Source organism: Coturnix japonica, chromosome 7, assembly GCF_001577835.2.
Source record: "Coturnix japonica isolate 7356 chromosome 7, Coturnix japonica 2.1, whole genome shotgun sequence".
NCBI classification, from domain to species: Eukaryota; Metazoa; Chordata; class Aves; order Galliformes; family Phasianidae; genus Coturnix; species Coturnix japonica.
This window is the reverse complement of record NC_029522.1, coordinates 23,095,586-23,114,089: the sequence shown is the minus strand read 5'-3', so window position 1 is coordinate 23,114,089 and position 18,504 is coordinate 23,095,586. Positions and strand designations below refer to the sequence as shown.

Sequence of the window (18,504 nt, the reverse complement as noted above, 5' to 3'; positions counted from 1 at the left end):
GATGTGCTTCTCAGCACTTGCCTGGTTCTGGGGTATCACGCAGGGGTAGTGCTGCCTCCTCGATGTTTGTCCCTCAGCTCAGGGCTGCTGCCTCAGTTGGGAGGGATTCTGATTGTCATCTGCCAGGAGAGGGAAAAGGATTGAGCAGTGAGCAGAGTGATGTTGGGATGTTTGTAGAAGAGGAGGCTGAATATTGTATGAACTTTTCTATTGCCACGTGTGGGTAGTGAGCTAATGGACTTTGTTCCCCATTCTCTTCTGTCTGCATTGTTAAAGTGCTTTGTGCAGCCACATCTAGTTTTATCTTGGTGTTTTCTTTTCCCTAAAACCTACCTTCATTCAAGCAGTCCTAGCATTTAATGCTTTCAAAGCTCTACAGTCTGCACAGCACTAATACCAAAGTGCGATGGTTGCTTAGGTGAAGGGGCTGAGGAGCAATTTGGGAGCAGGAGCACAAGGTGAGGAACAGCCCCAGGTACAAAGTGTTCATTCTGCTCAAATTTCTGCTCTGTCTGGTGGTGGGAGTCCCCTGGTTCCTCTCCTTGCTTGACTGCAGTCACAGGGCTGTTTGAGGAGGGGGAAGTGAGAGCTGTGGGCAGGGTAGGATGCAGCAGGGAGGTTTTATTCTCTGGCTGATGGGGATGGGAAGTGGCAGAGCGTGACCCTTGCCAATAAAATATCAAAAGCTTTTGTTCAACCTTTGAAAGACCATCTCACCTGCCAAGCAGATACTGCAGCATCATCCACTGTGACTGGGGAATCAGGCAGCTATTGAGAGCAGCCTCAATGCCCTCAATGCCTACACCTCTTCCTCACAGGTGATAATAGAAGAGGTGGTACTTGCCTCATGGAGAATGAAGACACGGAGCAGGGTGCACAAGCAGCATTCATTTTTTCCTGAGCTCCTGGTGTAGATAACAGCAGCCATGGAACACTTACTGGTTGCTGTCATTATTCATTTCTATTAAAATCATGTCAAGCCAAAATTAGTATGTAGGAGCTGCCCAGGAGGCTGATGTGATTGTGCTGGGAAGACATCTGCGTGGGCTAGCACGTGTTCTGCTGACACCACATGCTGAGCAGGGAGGTGCTTCCCTGCCTGCTTGCTGCCACAACACGCTTGTTACTGAGTGTGGGATTAATGCCCGGTGCAGGACGTCACTGGAAGCATAACCTGGGATGTGCTGTGTTCAGACAACTGGCCTACCATGGCTCTGTGGTTGGGAATTGGGAAAGGGAGCTTGCTTTCCATAGTTGTACGTGGGTTGTGAAGTCTGCAGACCACATGCTGAAAATCACAGAATATTCTCCAGTGTTTATTGCCAGATCTGTGAAGGGTCTGTGGTCTCACAGTAAAATGTTTCTAGGGGTTACAAACCCTAAAACTGACCAAAGCACTTGCAAAGCAAGTTCAAGCTCTTATTTGGTTCTTAAGGGTCTCCTGTATATGTGTACCCTATTTGATAGTAGCTCAAAAGCTCAATGGTTCCTTTCTTACCATCTGGATTTCACGTACGGCTTTGTGATGATGTATGTCTCCCAGAGCTACAGTAGAACCAACTGAATGGATTTCTGGCCTTTTACATGTTCCATTGTGAATCTGTGTTGGGATCACAACTTGGTGCTTTTTTTGCTGCAACAACAAGATGCAGTTGTGGTCTTCTTCCCATAGGAGTTGCTGGCTCTAGAGATATACATGATTTAACCACGGAAGGTCAGCAAGGCCTCCAGGCTCTGGGCAGGCTTTTGACTTTATTGTTAGCACATATAACAAGATTAGCACCAAATGACTCACAGAACAAGTCAGGTGGTGTTTAATCTGGTGTTAACTGGGTTGATATGAAAGCATTTTCATTATTATGACAATGTGGCTGAAAACCTTGACAAAATCAGATCTCCCTACAGAAAGAAAGCACTGTAGCAGACAGAAAGCAATGCTTTCTCCTTAGCTCTGTGGTGTGCCCAGAGCTGGCCTGAGCTTCTGGTGTGAGGACCATGGATGTCATGGCTGAAGCTACAAAGTGTATCAGATTTTCTCATGTAAAGCAGGTTCCTTTCTGACTCTGGAGCTGTTGTCACTCGTGTATTTATAGATTGCAGTTATTGATCTCAGGATCACTCCAGCATGTGAACTTGCTGCTTTATGGTGTTAGTAGGTAGGTGAGTCTCCATAATGAACAAAATCCATGCTAAAGAGGTGTGTTGCAACACAGACATTAGCCTTTCTCTTAAGCAGCTCTGTGACAATACTGCAAGTGTGGTGTGCACAGCAGTTTCCTGTTCTAGACACAGACTAGCATACCTTTATTTCTATTTATTTCAAGCTTCCTATAAATAAGGCAGCTATCACATTCAAAGGAATAGAATAAGAGTCACCTTGCAAATACCAATTTGTATGTCATCTTGATAATATTCAGGAGTTTTCTCTGTTCTGAAACCAAACAAATCTTCCACACACCCCCCTTTTTCTTTTCATTTAAAGAAAAACAGTAACCCGTGTAAGTACCAGCAGGCTTTAGTTTATACAGTAATGGCATGGAAAAGGGATTTGTATTTTAAAAGTGAAGATCTTGTTAATGAGAATGTAACTGGAGTTAATTTCAGTCAAGGCAATTTAGCTTCTTTGTAACTTTTAATTTCTCCCCTCTTGTTTATTATCTGTCTGTGATAAGTGTATGGGTCTGCGTCATAGCAGCTCAAGAGGTTTAAAAGGGACTGACAACTGCAGGAGAAAATGAAGAAGTCCAGGCTCTAATCCTGTTGAATTTCCAAAAAGCCCCTTAAGCCCCTTCAGAAAACATGCAAAGGACTGAGTTATCCTTGTAGGAAGGGTGAGAAGTGCATGCTCAACTTCATCTGCAGGAGATGGGATCTCTCACAACTGTGGTGGTTCTAACTGGATTGCATGATAGAAGTCTGTGATTGCGGTGAATAGAGATGGGGCCAGGAGACAGGATGTGGGTGGCATCACTTGGGACTTTTGTGCAGCCTTTCATGTCTGTGGTGCAGGCAGAGTTGAGGAGGCTGGGTTTTGTCTGCACGCACCCTCATATACACGGATAGTTTAGCCAGTAGCAATGGAACTTGCTCCCAGCCTTTGAGAATCTGTTTCCTAAAAAGTTGTATGTTTTCTGAGTCCTTTTAAGAGATGAAAGGCTGCAGGTGCAAGGCAGCTTCTCTCCCACTCTGTAGTAGGATGCAGTTTGTGGGGAGGAGGCAAAAAGCAAAGGTTTGTAGTAGATGTCTGAGTGAATCACTGAGCTGTGTTCAGGCTCCGCTAATTCACTCCTGTGTAGCATTCTGCAGACTGGAGACAAGTGCACTAATTCACATACAGGATGTTCCTGTTTTTCACAAGTGATGCAGGTCCCCATAGAGTTTTAATTCTCTTAGAGGCTGTGACATGGAGTGGAAGTGTGGGGAGTGGGAGAGCTGCAGGCTGATGACAGTTCCCCTGTTTATTAATGGCTGCAGCAAGGATTCATTGGGCTCTGAGAATAGATTCTGCATTTGCTTTGGAGGAGACAGCTGACAATGGTGTTTGATACAGCAATATGTCTGTGCCTGACTTTTGACTGACAGCAACACAAACTCGCTCTCCTCCCAGCCATGGCTTAAATCTGATGACATTTACAGCAAAGCTGACTTCTCTGGTCTAAGTTTAGATGGTGATTTCTGTGTTTGTCTTTGTGGGTGTGCTTAATAAGATATAAAAGCAGGAGTGGACCTCTGCAAATAAAAATGGAAGAGGAATTTCAAACTATGGCTAGATTCTGAAAGAGGGGGGCATTCAGCTTGCATGCATTTTTTTATGTGGTCATTGTGCACTGTTGTTGAAGGTATCCGTATGTTGAGGGATTATTAACTATTTTGATGCTTTTGTTTTGCTCTTATGAAATACCTGATAAATATTTATAGCTTTAGGACTGTTTAGTGTTGTCTTTTTTTGGGCAAGCTGTGCTTGGAGCTGGCTGGTGGCCTTAGCCCCAGCTGTGTACAGCTAAAGACACGTAGTGTGGGTGTATGTCAGTAAGTCATTTGGAAATAGAATGTGATCTGAGCTGACTGCTGAGGCTTCTTGTCTTTCCATGCATCCATATTGCTCTTTCAAAAACTTCTCTTCTTGGTGAGCCTCTTCTCAGACTTGGGTGGGGGAGATAAAACGTTCTTTCTCTTATTACCTTTCAGCCATCCATCATAGGGAAGGAAAACTTGTGAGTTCCTCATCAGAAGCAACTGACAACCTGTGTTGGGTGGGGGAAGATTTACTTTTCTTGCACTCTTTCCAATTTCCTCCCTCCTTCCATTGAAGTTGCAAAGCCACAGTTACGTAAACTGTATTAGCAGTGTTTCATGCTGCTGCTTGATATCTTTCAAGTGAGCTGCATCTTTTGTCTGCAGGACACTTGAGGATTTTCAGTCCCATGTGCTTTGCAACCCTTCTGCCCTTTGCTAAGCCAGACGCATAGTCCAGATTTATTTCTTTTAGCATAGCTGTGCATTAGTGCTGCAGCAAGTCTGAAGGCAAAACCCCAGGCTTAGAATCCTGCTGTAATGAAACATCTGGAACAAGAAAGCCTTTTGCCTTGAGGTTGCAAACAATGAACAATGATGCAAGCAGGCCAAGCATGAAGCAGCACTGATAATACAATCAGTGGACTTTGATTTTCTGGATCATGGTATGCAGGTGTGTGGAGAGGAAGGAGTCAACCTGTCAGCACAGCGGAAAGTTTCCTCAGTGTGCCTTTCCCTTCACTCCTTTGGGAGTGACAGCTCACGTCCACTTGTCTGTAATATATTCAGTGTCCACATCCACTTGTCTGTCGTATATTCATCATCTGTCAGCACCCAGCGTTGGGCAGAGAGCCTTCTTGGTCTAAACTGGTAAGTGAGCTCTGAGACCGCTGTCAAAAATAAAAGCTGCTGAGCTCAAATCAGATCTGGTTATCTGAGAACTGGAAACTGCATGAAGGACAGAAGCGACTGGGCTGATAAGTAGGAGCACTTCATGTTTTGCCTTGGTTGGGAGATGTTGATGTTAAGGTTTGAGAGGGGAGGACAAGCAGGACAAATGGCTTTCCTTGAGTTGCTGCATTCTGTACTTATGGCTTTTGCAGGCTTGATGCTGAGCTGGAGTGTGAAGGAACCCTCTATTTTTTGTTCCTCTTTTTCTAGGGAAAATAAGGCACTTTGAGTTGCCTTTTTAATGTGCCAGACTAGCAGATAGAGGTACAGCAAACCCTACTGCCTGATGCAGGTGTGACAGAGCCGCCGCATAGCACTCTTTCTGTCCTCAGTAATGTTGTCAGAGCATTCAAAGGAGAAGGAGCTGAGCTGGATGAGTTTGGCCTTTCCAACTTCTGCCACACGTGAAAATGACACCTGAGAAGTCAGCCCAGAACTGTGCTGGGAAGAGGGAGCAGCTGAACTCAGTTATCATCACCTGCTCCAGGCACACAGACGTGACTGGCAACATGGAGCCAGCTTCCCCTTTCACACTGCCCATAAATGCATGCCTGGTGTAGGCAGGACGGTGAGGTGTGGGAGAGCCCTGTTCCCCACAGCTGTGACCTCGTGCAGTGTGAAACTTGTAGTGTACCTGTTTAACAGTAGTCCTCGTGCTGCTCACTTTTGAATTGTGCTTTTGGCAGAAGACAGTGAAGCACTCTGGGTCTGGCCTTTGAAGAGGTGGAAGCATTTGCTTTGAGGCTGGCCAGGTGTCCTAGCATAGAGCTTGTGTGGTACCTTCCGTCCAGACATCATCCAACTTAGTGTCCACCTTGCTGTTAACTAATAGAGCAACCCATACTTGTGTGGTCATGTTAACAGTAATTATTGTTGGAAAGAGTTTTTTTAATTACTCTTTGAGTTGAAGAATATGTTCATGGTTGAGTTCCCCAATATCACTGGGCTTGTCGTTTTGGGGACAGTTGAGGCTTTTTTTCTTGTTCTTGAACCTTTTTTTCTTTATAATATAGCTGTTCAAATGTTCTGTAAGTGACACTTCCCTGGTAAGAGAAACAGAGCCCTCCAGAACTTGCCTGTTTCCTCAAAACGCCATGTTATTTACAGGCTTTTGGCCAAAGCAGGTGCCATGAAAATTGACGGATTGCTTACAGTTGAATGTCATCTTTATCTCCTTAATGAGTCTGTACAAGGCTAGAATTAGCACAGATTAACTACCTGGTATTTCCTGTGCCCTTTGGTTTCAGAACTCTTGGAGAGAAAGAGTCCCACTGCTTGTCTATGGTGATGAGTTTCTGAAACTACTCTCCTGACTCCGGGAGCAAGGAAGCAGGATGAAGCTGGTGGAGATTATCCTCTGTCTTCTGTGTTTGCCATACTTGATCTCTCTTAGTGGTCCTTCTTTCTTCCTTTATATGTTAATACGTTGACAATATACTATAGTTGGAGACATTAGCAGATCTTGGTAACCAAGGCTGTTTTGGAGTGAGTGGCATTAGGGCGGGGAAATGTCAGAGCCCAGTTTAGAAAAGTGATTTGATCACAGGTTGGAAACTGAAAGCAAAGTACCTCCCTTAGGAAAAAGTTGGTTACTGTAAGTGAGGTAGCAGTGGGACTTGGTTGGAACATGCTGCAGGCTACAGAGACAAAGAAGCTGTCTGTGCTGATTCTCAGAGATGCTGGTCTTTCTGGGATGGAGAGTGGGTCAGAAAGTGTTATTTTAAATGCTGACAGAGCAGTAGGAATAGAGAAGTGGGTAACCTGGGTGATTAAAATCATCCTGGCAGTTTTCTTTGTGCAGAGTGTGAACAAGGAGAATCCAGGAGGGATTTACTGTGTGCTCAGATCTCTGCCCATTGGTATGGCAGAACAGCAGTTCTCCTGTGTGTGGGAGCAGCCTGACAATTGGGCCTAACTCTTTTCATTGTGTTTGCCTACAGTCTTAGGACACTCTATAACGATATGAACAATGAGCAATGTGAGTGATGTCAATCCCTTGGTTGATAGCCTGTAACTTGAGAAAAGCATCCCCAACCCAAAGGGAGCCAAGCACTGAGGGAAGAGTTTTAAGAGGGGAGAGGTCAGGAGCTTGCTCCAATTAGTTTTCATAACAATTATTGTGAAGTAATTGAATTACCTTTACAGAACACAGAATGCAAGTACAAATAGTCTTTCATCTTGCTGTTACTGTAAGAAAGCAGAATATCCACTCTGTACTGGTGTTGATGAATGTGTTTCTGCATCTTTCTACTTCTGTTTTCGAATACTGTGAGGTGTTTCAGTGCAGCAGCTGGGTAATTCTTCTCATCAGTTTAGGATGGGTGTTAGCTTCATTGGCCCACAAGGAGAAACTAAGCACGGTGATTTTAATTTGTTTGAGGTCTTGTGTGAAGTGCATGGTGCAGTTAGGAATCGCTCACCCTCGAGGGGCCATCGCTGCAGGCTGTTGCCCTGCAGTTTCATCAGTTAAAACCTCTGACTTTGGATGGAGGACTGCAACTGCTACAGAAAAAGAATCTGTTGCAGCCAAACAGTCCTCTTCTTATGCTTCACAAAAAGAAAGAAAGAAAAAAGCCTTCAGCAGAGTATTCAAAGGAAAATACAGAAATAAAGCAGGCATTCTTGGACCAGGATGGTGCAACATGGAGCTACAAAACCAGAACAGGTCTTTTGTGTACCCTTTTCTTAGAGATATTACTCAGTTATGACTCAGCTGTAAGGATAAGATGACAATTATTTCCAGCTACAAGACTGAAGACAGTCTTGCACCTGTTGTGCATATTTCTACATCATATTTTATACCTGGCCTGCAGAGATCAGAGTCACGGGTATATCCTTCAGGTGCTAACTTCAGCCTGGTGGAACTGATTGCCTTGAACTGCTTCTTAGCCCATTCTGGGGTAGTTCCAGTAATTGAGAATGAGATTTGTTTTTTGAGAGACTATTTGTCAGAGACTGAGTGATGAACCTTCTTTTGTTGTCATCTTCTAGATTCAGGAACTCTAGCTCTGGTAGGGTCTTAGTAAATCCTTCTTCTGTGCAGAGTGGGATCTGCCATGCTCAAATCGCACCTCAGGTGGTCATCTAACTTCCTGATTTTTTTTTTTTGGAGAGGTCTATAGTTAATCTCTATTCAGTCTGGGGTAGTGCTTGAAATTCCTCACTGTGACCATATTTTTATATTGGTGCTGTTGAAGGCTCAGAACATCCAGTGTGACCAAAATGTTTTTAGATGGTTGTTGTTTTTTTTTTTCCTAGTTAAACTCAGTTTTGGAGTATGGCAGATCAAAGCAAACTCTCACAGACTTCAGTGAGGTGGACACCTGTATAATCATAAACAGGATAACTTGAGCTGAGCACTCAAAATCCTGGTCGTCTCACCTCTGTGCTTCTGTTTCCCGTTTGCCAGCTGAGGATGCCAGGGATAAATTTGGTCACTCTGTGACATGCTGAACAAACATTCCCCTTTCCAGCTGGGTGGATGTGACATTGGATGTGGATTTCCCAGGTCACACAGGAAGTCTCTAACAAAACGCCGTATTGAACCCTGATTTCCCCACGTACTGCCTTTGCAGGATCTGTTGAACTTTGCCAGCAAATAGAAGCACAAAGGGGTGTTCTGTTCGTGCTAGGCATGAAACTGCCCTTTCCCATCATCCAGTGATCCCAGGGTCTTGCTGATTGACTAGCCCCCAGGAATAACTTCCTCAATTTAAAATGCAATTCTAAGGCATTTGGAGTGTCTTCCTGCCCATCCCAGCCTCCTTTGTCCATTTGTTCCAAAGAAAGGCTCAGTTGTGCTGGGCCTGGACAGGAGGCCTTGCCCTGCTGGGCCTACCTGCTGGTTCTCTCCCTGAGCACAAAGCTCAAGTCCTCCTTCCCTGTGCTTGGCTGAACAGGTCGCATCTCATTGGGGCAGAGGTTTAAACAGCACATGAAATTTCCTTTGTACCTTAAGTTACGTGGCTTTGTGCTTTGCATTTTGACTTTTTTCTTTTTTCTTTTTTTTTCCAATCCCATGTTAGTGTCTTCATAGAAACCAGGCTGACAACAGAGAAGATTTGTTCTGCTGCTAGTTGACCCGCTCCCACTGGTGCATGTGAATTGGTTGCAAATCAATATTAGTTACTGTTTTCTGGCTCTTTGCCCTGTTGATAGTTGAAGGTGCTGTATCTGTTAACCCCAGTGCAGTAGAAGTCAGAGGCATTTGTGAGGGAGGAGAGGTCATGAGATGAAAGAGGTTAGGAACAGAGGGCCTGTATCAATAAGATGTGACGGCAGCTTCTTTGATGCAGTGTGAAGGAAGGTGCTGTCCCACAGGGTTCAGCTCCCCTGGCTTTGGGCTTAGCAACACAGCTCTTTGTCAGGGCTGGACTACCCTAAGTTCTGGTGTTTGGGGTGGAAACTTTGCTCAATTTAGGATCCACAGATTGGATTTCTTGGTGATTGCTGTTCTGCATTGAAGAGTTGGTTCATGAAACTGATCTCTATTCTGTGTGCCCAGTGCTCAAAAGAGAGCCTGGGAATCTATGTATGAGGTGGGGAGTGTGGTTGTTTGCCTCTTACCTTTCTGTAATGGTCACTTTCATTATACAGGGTTGGGACTTCTCAGGTCAAGGGCAGACCAAGGAGTCCAGCCATGGTTGCTGCTTAATCTCTTAAATGCCATGTCCATGCTGCTGCCTGGTGTGGTTTGCTTCCAGACAGCAGCTGTCAGATCACACCATCTCTGATCTGCCCTGAGATTTGGGAGCCGCAGTGGGGTTCTGATTCCTACCCTGGTAAATCTGCTCCATTAATAGCTATCAAAGAGCCTGAAGTTTCCATCCGAACCTCATCTGGCTTTGCAACAAGCTGGGGGATTAGAGACCGTCACAGGGGAAGGGAGGGAGCAGCCGTGGCTCACTCGGAATAGCCTGACCTATGACGGCATGTACCAGTCCAGGGACGGGAGTTGTCCTGTGAGCTCACTGGTTATTAGCAGAGAGAAAAGGCATGCCTGCAGTCAGCAGCACACCCAGGGCCATCTGCTTGGTGTAGGGACTCTGGGGGGATCTGTTGTCATAGCTTGCCTGCTCTGCTCTCTTGGAAGAGCTGGGAGTAGTTGCGAGGGCCAACCTTGTGGAGCCATTGTTTTATACAGCTCATATGGCATTTGGATTTGACATCTGTGTGGGTTGTGCCATAGCATGTAATAAAAGAACCAGCAGGTTGCATGGCTGGGACTTGTGTATAGGGCCTGCAAGTGTGGGGCACAAGCCTTTGTGTAGCAGTGAGGAGAAATTGAGGAGAAGCCGGGCTGTGTGTTGGGGCCCCTTCCAATCCTGACTTTTTCAGGACCTGTGCAGAGCCTGATCATCCCAGCTGGTTGAATGATCCCGGACTGATGCACTTGCCCCCCTGACACCAGATGAGCTCCTTACACATGTGGGAAGCAGGAAGGCAGGCCATCTCAAAGAGTGCTCTGTGGTATGGATGCACTGAGGCGGTTCTAAGCCTTTGACCCCCAGTGGCATATTCTGGATTCTTTCAAGTTAAACAGTCTCTCTCCCTGCAGGCCTGAAAGCATCATGTCTCCTGATTAGCCAGACAGATGTATTGCCTCATACAAAGCTCCTTTATATGTGCAACAATTCTCTTGATCTTCTCATTAGAAACTTCATTCTTTGGACTTTGCAGCTTATGTTTTTGCTAGGCACTTACCATTGCTGATGACACTTCCAGTGTGATGGTGTATCACGTATCAGACAATTAGAAAGTCACTCATTTGTTGGGAAATCCTTGCCCTATAGATCTGGTACCATAAGGAAGTACAGCTGAGCACGAGACCTTTGAGCAGTAAGTATGGTTCACCATACCACTTCTGGAAGACAAATCCATACTCAATCCTTCTCCTAATTGTTAGAATGGCAGAGAAGCATCTAGTCTGAACAGCAGCACCATTCCTATGGCATGTACCCACTTCCACTGATGCAGATGAGCAAAGGAGAGGTACCAGTAGCTGATGTGCAGGACTCTGCCTATCCAACCAGTACTGCTTTTCTTCTGCTTTCCAGTTAGCTCTTGTATGGCAAGGGTTTGAGAGGAAGGTGGGAATAACCATGCTGCCTGCATCTTTCTATGTAGACAGTTTAGAAGCTCATTAGGCATTTATAGCTGTGGTGCTTTCTGCTGTCACTTGAGTTAACTCAGAAGGTTCTCAATGTGGTCTTCATATACGTATGTGTGTCTCCCTCTCACCTTTTGCTGGCACATGAATATCTCAAATACTCCTGGAGCTGAGGAGGGGCTGCTGAACAGGAGAAAAATGGAAAACAGTGATTCCCTCCTAGACGTCTGATCCCAGACTAAATAAAGAGATTTATGAGCTGAATGACCGGACTGATTTCTCGTGCCCAGCTCTAAAGTCAGTTACTGCAGTCAGGGATAAGCTGGGGAATGTGTGTGTTTATGTAGGAGTGGGGAATTGAGATTAGGCTCACAGACTTAACACAAATGCCCTCCTCTCTGCCTGTCAGTAAGATGAGAGTGGGCCAGTAGGTGAATGTTGCATCCTGTTGCGTGGACCTTTGCGGTGCCATTTTGGGAACTGAAAATAGAAGTCTAATCCCTGCCCTGCAGGAGGATAATCCTCTTTACGTTCTCTGAAAAGATCCATGTGTAGTATAAGGGGTTGGAGGAAGCTGATTTAGGTGGCTTCCCTGAAGGGGAGGGTCTGGAGGGTCTGACGACAGAAAAGCTGAAGCAGGTTCTTGCCTTGGTCCTTTGAACATGATGATTGAGATCTATGGGTAAAGGTTTGCTGTGTTCAGCAGAGCAGGATACTTCTGCTTTCCAGTGCTTTTTGCCTCTCTGGCAGTCATGCTCTCAGCAGCCAGCCCTCTCTTTCTTGTCCAAGCATTCTCTCAACACTCTTTATTTCCCACCTCTTGCTCTTCAGAATCTCATGTGACTGAGGACTGGGTAGGCTTTTCTGTGTTTTTTTTATTGGCACTACAAGACAAGGCTTTATTTTTGATTAACGACGATGTTGTAATCAAGCATAACCATCTGTAGTTTGTATCCTTGATTCCCTGCTGCTGGAGTTACTTAAGGCACAGCAAATAACTGCTGCCCTCCTCTGCAGCTGCAGTTTGTCTGGGACTTGCCTTCCTGCCCAGAAAGTGAAGTGCTTTGTTCATGGCACCAGTGTGACCCACTTTGCAGCTGCACAGAGTTCACTAACACTGAAGTGTGATAAGGGAAGTACTCTGATAAGGAGTTTTTTGCAGGCTGTGTGGAGCTGTGCTGTGCTGAGAGGTGATGAGAGGAGAAGTGCTGGGTGCTGACGTTCTCAGATGTGATGGTGTCACACAGGTTCATGGTGTCAGGGCCCCAGATATTCTCAACAGCCAGCTCCTGCCAAACGTGTGCACTGTGAGAAAAGGGGGGAAGAATATGAGACTTTCACTGCTCCATCTATTGTCTTTTTTCCTAGGACATCTCTGTGCAGCTTTCTGTGTTTTAGGGCAGCACAGTCCAGCTGTTCCAAGAGCCAAAACCCACCATGTCTAGACCAGTCTCGTGTTAAGCCAAAAAGAACGTAACCACAGAAATGGAGGCATGTTTGGGATGTGGTTTGTCTCATGTTGGTCCAGGAGATGCATTAGACCTGTGAAAAACAAGCCTCAGTCGTGCTCTTCCTTACTGAAAAATATTAGAGGTCTGAGTTCACCCTGAGTCATCTATAAATCCTTTTTCAAACTATGACTATTTAGAGAAATACTGCAGAAATCATAAGTACAAGAATAAGGAAGACTTTTTTAACCTTCCTTCTTTGCAGCTTCATGAGCAAGAGCTTACAACGGCTTCTGTTTGTCTGCTTTGCTCTATCTGTGTTCTAAGTCTCTAATCTTTTCCCTCTCTTTCTACAGGTCCTTCAGAAGCTTGGGAAAGCAGACGAAACAAAAGATGAGCAGTTTGAGCAGTGCGTGCAGAACTTCAACAAGCAGCTGGTAAGATGATTAGAGATATGTAATTTCACCCTGGGTTTCAGCATTAGTTTTTAATTATCTGTTACAATAGGCAGTTAGAGCATGTTACATTAAGTGGTGCTGTTCTTATATTGAAGTGACCCACAACTCTTAATTGTCCACTTGTGAGAAATCACACTCTCTTCCAAATCTCCTATAGTGGAGTGAGTGTATGCTAAAAAATAATGTATATTTTGGACCAAAGTTTAGGGAAAAAAATACATCATCCAGAAAACTTCCTTCAGTTAGCAGCTGCTTCATGGTGTAATTGGTTTTACTGGGCTGGACGCAGAGGTAAGGGAGCAACGTCATTGTTTCTGAAAGATGGATAGGAGAGGAAACAGAAATGAAAAAATAAACTGGAACAAGGGTAAATTAAGTTCCTGAAGTGCAACAAAAGGTGGAAGAGAGAGGAACAGAGCAAATGGAGACAAAGAATTGTCCTTCCGTGGATAAGATCTAGGTGCAACTTTCTCTCTGTCTTTGCACAATGATTAAGTCAAGCTTGAATCCTCATTCTGTTATATTTCTGCTTCTAACTTATATTCCAGCACACAAATATCTCAGTAGTGTAGCAGTCCCCCCTCCCATAGGCAGGAGCAGGATTACTTCTTGACCTGGGTGTGTTGTATCTGTAATATTCAGGCACCCAAATGGGAGAAGGTTACATCAGTTGCTCCAGGGAGTTTACAAGGCTGACTGTAGCTTGGTGGGCTTGGTGCTAGGGAAATTGCTGCTCTTGGCTCACAGCAGGAAGCACATGCCACCCCAAAGTGCAGGTGGTGCTGGGGAAGGCCTTTAGACTGATTGTGCCCTGGCATACTTGGGGCTTTTTTTCTGGAGCTGTAAGTGGCAGCTGTATCGTATCTGTTAAGACTCAGCAGATTTGTGGCCCAAAATTGTCTGAGATGGGATTATCCACAGCTGAATATAATGAAAACCTTTCAGTCTGACTTGGACTTCCATCTAACCAGAGCTGACTACAGATTCCTGGAGACTGATGATCATTCTCTTGGCAGTGATAGCTGCTGTTACTTCAGAAGTACATGCAATATTTCTGTAGCGTGTCTACTCATTAAATTCTCTAGTACACAGAGGAATACAGTTTGGCTACTTTCTGGGGGCATGACATTACCAGATGTGACTTCTCCCTGTCATTATTGAGACTGTCAGCAATTAGGAAATCTACTTTTTAAGAAAACCTGAAAAACTTAGATTCAAATCTGTCAGAGATGGATTTTCAGTTTCCAAAGCCATCAGTCCAGGGGTGCATTGAGAAGCATATCAAAGAACCACTGCCTCTATGCTCCTTACTGCTGAGTTTCTTTTCCCATCTTGTAAAGACAGTCCAAAAAATTTCTTGGAGGATCCCGAGGCTGCTGGGCATTTCCTGCATGCTGTCTGCTGGTTTTGTTTTGACGTGCAATTTCCCTGTCAGTAAAATAAATGCAAGCAATACCTATTCCACGGGGGCAGATCATAAAAGTGAGTTATCTGGATTGTTATCTGCGATTGAGGACTTGTTATACTGATAAGAAAGGGAAAAAAGCTTTAACTGTGTATGTGTGTGTTTATACAAACTTACTTTGAGTTTTAATGTATACACTACATGCACGTGGTGTGGTGTGGCTGTGCGTGAGATCTTAGTGTCCTTTCCATACAGAACGTGCTCTAGTTGGAAGCATTAAGTCTGGAGGAAAGATGATCTTTCACTGTAGACCTGTAACAGAACAGCTGTCCTGTGGGGCTCGCTGGGTTGCAACCAGAAAGTTTTTAAACAGGAAGGGACTTAAAAAAAAAAATAGCCATGTGGCAGTAGCCTTGTTTTCTCAGTTGGTTAGAGGCTCCTCTGATAATAAAGACTGTGCTGGGTTATGCTGGCACATATTCTCTGGTGGGGACTGTCAGTGAATGGTGAGCAGATCTAAAAATAGTTTACTCATTTTGTAAGGCATCTTGTAGTTCTTCCAGATTATGGATGAGTGGAGAGAAGGGAACGCATTGCATTTTCCAGATCATTCTCCATTCAAGTTCATAAGAGGTATCACTCTGAGCTCTGAGTAGTGGGAGCTTTTTAGCTCAGGCAGATGGATTTGCTACGTGACAAGTGAGCTGAACATAGCTGTGCTTCTGGGCTTCAGGGCCTACAATTGGCCCTCACAACAGATTCTCTTTGGCAATAAGCCTCCCAGCTTGTTTATTGTAAGGCTCCCCTCTCCTTCTTTATCCCAGCATTACTTGTGCCCAGGCAGCAGCAGCACACATGGAAATGGTCCTTGGGGACCTGGGAGCAAGACACCTGTGGCAAAAGTGCAATGATTGAGACGTGCCATACGTTGGCTTCTCTTTGCCTGCAACTGAAATACTCAGCAGTGAGCAAGCAGGAGGCTGGTGGCAGCCCTTACACCTGGCACTGCCTCAGGTTTCTGCCTGGCAGAACTGCTGAGTTCTGATACCATTCAGGAGCTGCCACTGCTGTGGAAATTCAGCATTTCACACCAAGTGCCTGAGAGACGAACTGCTGCTGGTGTGCTCTGAGTCCTTCTCTGCCCTGCTCAACCTCAGCAGGGCAGGCTGTGCAGTCCTGAGTGTCCCTGCAGGGTTGCAGGCTTAATCTTTGCTCTTATGCTGTAGGGTTGGTTGTGTTGCAACTAAAAGCTTCCTTATGGTCAGAGAGAAAGCATGCCATACACATAAGTAAGTCCAAGAACGTGTTGTTTGTAAAATTGCAATTGTTATTTAGTCCAGATCTAACTTGCAGAAAGAGAAAGAATAAGAGTGCAGTTAAAACTGTTACACACACACACTACTTCCTGGCATTGTGCTTTCCTTCTCACTGCTCCTCTGTGTCCTGAGGTCAGTGTTTGTTCTGGCAGTAGTGGGGTGTCAGGGTGAGCTGCCAACATCTGAAGTCCAGCACTGCCAGCAGCATGATGCTCATCTTGATGATGTCATCATTCTCTTTCTAGGATCTAGTTGGGGTCGTTTTTGTATTTATTCCAATGTGTGTTTAAGTTGCATTCCATGTCTCCTGTGAGACTCATAAGCCATTCTGCATAATGTAACTGCTTGTTATTGCCATGTTTACAAAACATAAATAAAAACCAAACAAAACCCAATGATACTGTACCAATGAAGGTAATAGAAGTAACGCAAAGCAGCCCTACCTACCCAGTCAGTTAGAGAAGTTGCTGTTGCTGCTCAATCCTAGGAAGAGAATTATGACATCTTTTCTTTTGAAGCGGGGGGGGGGGGGAAATGTTTTAGGAAATCTGACAACTAAGAAAAGGCTCTACTGAAAATTGCATCCTTAATTAGTGCTGAGTGAAAGGTATTATGAATGAAAGCACACATACACTCCCCAAATAAAACAAGGAATTGTGAAGAAATCCCAAAAATACTCTTGTTTTTTATCCACAGTTATAAGTAGTAGGTGTTTCGCTGAGTCTTTGAAGATAAAACTCTTCCATTCTTCCCAGCATAGCTCTTCTAGTTTTAAATATGCATCTTCCTACATACTTCCTACATACGTACTGCCCTTTGTATTTTACCTGGTTGTGTTACAGGCTCACAGGTTGAATTACACTGTGGTTGCAAGCATGGCAGTATCTGCTCAAAACTATGGCTACACCTGGATGTTGCAATGCATCAGGCTTTTCACAGTGCTAATTTCTTTCATGTTTGATTAGAATAACTCACTGTGCTCACATCTACATCAAAAGTCAATGCTACTGTTCTGGTGCTAAGGTTTTAAGTTGTCAGTGAAAGGATGAGGAATGAATATGTTAGTCAGCTAGAGTTGGCACTGACCTTCCATTTTTGTCCTACTTTTTCTTGCCTTTTGTGGGTTTTTTTTTAGTTGTGAGATATGTGTAGTATTTATTTCTTATTTCTTTACATTCTACGTTTTAAAATGACCGCAGTGATATTTCTTTCCTGAACATCTTCAAGTTCAACCATACCTCCGTAACTTCCCTCTTCACGCACTTCAACCTTCTGTTCTTCAATACCTCCAAAGAGGACCTTCCCTGCCTTTAAGCTTTTTATAACCTCAAAACTCTGTTCAAATTCAGTAGTTCTTAAAAATGATACAGCTACATTATGAAAGTATATAGAACTGAGGTTTTACTTGTCCGTTTCTTTTGTGCCATTTCCTCTTGTGAACTGACATTTGCTAATTCTACTCTGTGAGTTTTAGAGACGCTTGCCCTTAAGCCTTTCTTGCTTTGGGCATAATTTATTGAGCTACTGGTGGTCCTCCATGTGTGGTCTTCAATTACTGTGGCATTTCCCCTCTGATGCTTTCTGATTGCACCACCAGGAAGTTTCATCTGCCCAGGTTTCCACGTTTACCTTAAGGTAGCAAAGAGCTCTGTGTTTACTTGCCCTGTATTGTAAGACCCTTCTAGGACTTTAGCAGTTGATATGACCACTATTCCTTTATTCTTGTATGCTCTTTGAGTCACTTCCCTATGCTTTTCTTTCCAACTAGGGTCTGACGTTCTTTTTAAAAGGTGAACAGCTTTTTGCTGTCCCTCATTTCCTCTGCTGACGGCAAAGTAGGAAAATAATGAATGTGAATTCATCTAGAGCTTTTGAGGCAAGGAAATCAAATCAGACACGGTGTTTGGAAGCAGATGGATTTCTGCACAACACTATGCTAGCAGAGCCATTTCAACAGCTGGGCAGATTTAGCCTCTGCTTAGAAAGCACAGCTGCACCAAAAGCACAAAGGATCTGGGCACAAACTCAGTTGAGTGAAGAGGTGGCTGCGTTGTAGGGAGAGCTGATGGGAAACATCTGCTTGTAAAGCTGTTAGCTCTGAGACAGCTGTCAGAGAAGTTCTGTGAGCTCCTCATCTCTGGAGTTGTGTTCAGCTGTCAGTGTTCATTGTGCTGGGGGCCCCCACTGGGAAGGGAAATGAGGAATGGTTATGGGGGCCATGGATCTGACTGTGCTCAAAATGGAAGAGTGATTGTATTGAGGAAGGTGTACATGTATGCGTGTCTGACCTAACTTTGCTGTAAAAAGTTCTTTGTAATCTGAGTTCTTCTGCAGCACTTATCTGTTGTCTGAAAGCTCCAACAAGCAAAACTCAGACTAGTGTCTGGTTTTAATCTTTTGTTTCCCAGGGTGCAAGGTCTGCTGTTGGAAGCCCAGCTCTGCAGTAAAGCTGAAGAAAAAGATTATTTCTGTATTTGCAAGCCCTGCGGTTTAAATAGGATATTTGGGCAACTCAGAGACCCCCTGTGCTCATTTTGCACTGGAGATTTTAATTGCAGTGTTACAGGAAAGGGGTGAACTAAGCTGCTCCCAAAGCAATGTATGACAATCAAATCTATCTCCTAAAACCTGCAGACTCCTTTTACATTTGTTGCACAGAACTACTAGCCCCTTTCTTACAAACTAACTATTGTCTTTTGGACTATGCATAATGATCTGTACAAAATTGAAACATTAAAGCTGACTCAGCTTCAGAAGCAGCTCACAGCTTCACTGACACAGAGCTGATCAATAGTCTGGGGGC

The 18,504-nt window shown here is 44.5% G+C and overlaps 1 protein-coding gene across 10 annotated transcripts in view; it reads left to right on the top strand.

Annotated features, from left to right (window-relative positions):
* BIN1 (bridging integrator 1) overlaps positions 1–18,504 on the top strand; it is a 76,256-nt gene that overhangs the window by 15,575 nt on the left and 42,177 nt on the right. For all 10 annotated transcript variants that reach the window (XM_015868790.2, XM_015868781.1, XM_015868791.2 and 7 more), the window contains exon 2: positions 12,879–12,959. In XM_015868790.2, coding sequence (XP_015724276.1) covers positions 12,879–12,959 — 81 coding nt within the window. The remainder of the gene's footprint in view (positions 1–12,878; positions 12,960–18,504) is intronic.